Source organism: Echinococcus granulosus (assembly GCF_000524195.1).
Source record: "Echinococcus granulosus chromosome Unknown EG_S00315, whole genome shotgun sequence".
NCBI lineage: Eukaryota > Metazoa > Platyhelminthes > Cestoda > Cyclophyllidea > Taeniidae > Echinococcus > Echinococcus granulosus.
This window is the reverse complement of record NW_020170695.1, coordinates 9,784-10,997: the sequence shown is the minus strand read 5'-3', so window position 1 is coordinate 10,997 and position 1,214 is coordinate 9,784. Positions and strand designations below refer to the sequence as shown.

The window sequence follows — 1,214 nt, the reverse complement described above, 5'->3', positions numbered from 1 at the left end:
GTGATACTTAGGACCGATTTCCTACGCTACACCAAAGCCGTCCTCAATTTTGCAGAAGGAACCTTTTCCACTCATCGAGCCACCGTGGCTAACGCAGATACCGAAAGATGACACAGATGACATCTGCAACGCCCTTTTTGAAGCTGCAGCCATTCCCTTGAAGAATCTGGATGACCTGTGTGCGCAGCTGACTCACATTCCCAACGACGGAGAAAAGAACTCCGTCAGCTTCTTTTTAAGTATGCGAATATCTTTTCATGGCAAGGCCCAAGACTGAAACGAACAAATATCGTTAAGCATACGATTAATATCTGGTGAAGCTAGGCCCATCGGGCAACCACCCAGAGGTATTCCACCTCCTTGGCGCGGAGATGTGAACCATCTGTTTGAAGAAATGCTTCGAGATGAGGTTATAAAGCCATCCAAGTTACCATGGGCCCCTCCTATCGCGATGGTAAAGAAGAAGGACAGCAAACTGCAATTGTGCATCGACTGTAGGAAGTTGAATGCCGTAACCATGGCTCCTTACATAGGTCGCAGTGGTTCTCCACCTTAGATCTGAAGTCAGGACATTGGCAAGTGGAGGTTGCAAAAACAGACCGGGAACGGGCTTTATGAATTTCAGACAATGCCCTTTGGGCTCTGCAACGCGGCGGCCACCTTCAAAAGCCTCATGTAAACAGCTCTGATCGGCCTATTCCCAAAGCATTGCATTATCCATCTTGATGACATTTTCGTTTTCGGTGGAGACATTAAGGAGAACAACGCCAACCTGATTCTGGTGTTGGACCGCCTACATGATGCAGGGTTAACCCTGAACCCGAAGAAGTACCGTTTCCTGTAACGCTCGATCACCTTCCAGGGGCATACAGTCTCGTCGAATGGAATAGCCGTCATCGACGACCGTGTACAACAAGTGAAGACATGGCCTACACTAACCAACTAAAAAGAGCTTAGCAGTTTCCTAGGTCTGGCAAATTATTACCAGCGTTTCGTAAAGGCATTTGCAAAGATCGCCAGCCCGCTACATAAATTAGTCGATAGGTCGGTGAGGAAAAATTTTAAGTGGGAGAAAGAGAACGATGAGACGTTTAAAGACTTGATATAAATGCCCTGCTCCACTTTGATCCTAGTATTGCCAAACTTCGAATCGAGCGCCCAATCGTTTGTAATGGATACGGATGCGAGCAACACGACCGTGGATGGTGTACTCT

The 1,214-nt window shown here is 47.4% G+C and overlaps 1 protein-coding gene across 1 annotated transcript in view; it reads left to right on the top strand. All coding sequences in view use genetic code 11, as the record gives it.

Annotated features, from left to right (window-relative positions):
• Positions 1-556, top strand: part of EGR_10969 (RETRotransposon-like protein) — a gene marked incomplete at both ends in the record, with an annotated part of 1,078 nt that extends 522 nt beyond the window's left edge. The window contains 2 exons of the mRNA XM_024500218.1: positions 12-239; positions 321-556. Of these exons, the coding sequence (XP_024345369.1) occupies positions 12-239; positions 321-556 (464 nt within the window). The remainder of the gene's footprint in view (positions 1-11; positions 240-320) is intronic.
• Between the last annotated feature and the right edge of the window lie 658 nt (positions 557-1,214).